Source organism: Macadamia integrifolia, chromosome 14, assembly GCF_013358625.1.
Source record: "Macadamia integrifolia cultivar HAES 741 chromosome 14, SCU_Mint_v3, whole genome shotgun sequence".
Taxonomy (NCBI): Eukaryota; Viridiplantae; Streptophyta; class Magnoliopsida; order Proteales; family Proteaceae; genus Macadamia; species Macadamia integrifolia.
In genome coordinates this window covers 15235218-15236830 of record NC_056570.1, presented here as the reverse complement: position 1 = coordinate 15236830, position 1613 = coordinate 15235218, and the positions used below count along the sequence as shown (strand labels likewise).

Below are 1613 nucleotides of genomic sequence, written 5' to 3'. Positions count from 1 at the left end.
ACCCAAAGCGCTTGTTGTCTCTGTAGTAAGGGAGATTGGAAAGGCAAGTATCATCAATATCAAGGATCCAAGCATCCATGCCGTCGTGAGACAGCACTATACCATCAAGGTAGGTGGAGTTCTGCTCCATAATCACGTCCAGGTCCCTTTCATACTGCCCACCAAGCATGTAATTTTCTACGTAGCTCATGCACTGAGGAGGGACCGTTGGCCAAGGAAGCACATTGTTCGCCTCCACCGCAACCCTCCAGCTCAAGCAGTAGCTCACTTGGCTACCCCTTGAACACGGCGGTTTATTCGTTTGGCCGATACCACCGCCGCTGCCGCTAGCCTTAGAGAACATGGCTAAGAACATCAGTACTAACACCTCAGAGAGCATCCGCATTGTCGAAAACATACGTGCTTTTATTTATCTCCAGCTACGTATAAGTCCAGAGACGAGGAGGAGAGACTTAGTCCAACCCTACTTTATATGAATAGATGGGAAAGGAGGATTGTTATGAGGGCAAAGGGTTGGCTTGGTTGAGGAAAGGTGGGGCGTGTAACTGCCAAATGCACGACATAGTTGTGATTCAGATACTATTGTTGGGGGTGATGCCAAAGGCAAGGGATAGCGTGTTTTGGAGGAGACTTGATAAGGCCTTTCATACATGTCTAGCGATTGAGTATAGGGCTATGAGCCCTTTATCCTTCCCTGGAAGAGTGCATGTCAAAATTTATAAGGGGTCCATAAGGTTTTGGAAAGGGAAAAGGAGAAAGAAGAAAATGGAAAGGGTAGTTGTTGACGAGAATCCGTCTCACCAAAGTGGCTTCCTTCTGTTGCCCACGTGGTTGGAGACCCATTCTTTGTCATCTTTGCATCATAGATAATAATAACAAGAGAAAAAAAGAAAAAAGCTTAGAGGGCAGGTAGCCTCTACACCTAGAGATACTGAGGGGTAAAATGATTGCTTTAACACATAAAAGAATGGAAATTCTGCATTTATTGATGCTTCCATGTGTGCTTTCATTTGTCTTCGTGTTGGAGTATAAGATCCTTATATGAGAGTGGTTCTCGTATGGTGTTTGCTCCACACATAAAATCCACTTGTTCTCTCTCTTCTTACAATAGTCATTCACAGCTCCATTGGGATATCCCCTTTTTCTCCGTGGTATACAAAAAGGTTATGCATCACACTCTAGACTTGGTTAAGCTACCAAGACTTCCTGGGTTGAACATAGTTTCCGAGCTTTGTCTAGCTATTGGCGTCACCTGGGTTGTGTACTAGAAAGGGGTTAGTTTAGCGTCAGGGTTCCTATTGACTCCCAATGTCAACATTGTGGCCTAACAGTCAAATCTCTGGCTCATATCTTGCTTACATGCTTGTTTGCCCACTGAGTTTGGTTTGGTGGTGATCTTTCTCATTGGGTTCTGGATTTGGATATTTCGATCCATTCTTGGATTCAAGGGTGGAGTCTTTCATTCAGTCTAATTGCTACATCAAGAACATAAGCCAAATGATGGAACCGAAAAACCTAGGATGTAGAAGATCATAACACTAGTCACTCTAAAGATTTGAATTCCTATATATCCACTCATGTGGTTCTTCATTGATCATTATGGGAAGAAAACT

The 1613-nt window shown here is 43.7% G+C and overlaps 1 protein-coding gene across 1 annotated transcript in view; it reads right to left on the bottom strand.

Annotated features, from left to right (window-relative positions):
• The window catches only part of LOC122060571, a 4599-nt gene extending 3964 nt beyond the window's left edge, over positions 1 to 635 (bottom strand). Inside the window, exon 1 of the mRNA XM_042623706.1 lies at positions 3 to 635. Within this exon, the coding sequence (XP_042479640.1) occupies positions 3 to 397 (395 nt within the window). The 5' untranslated portion in view covers positions 398 to 635. The remainder of the gene's footprint in view (positions 1 to 2) is intronic.
• Positions 636 to 1613: the final 978 nt, after the last annotated feature.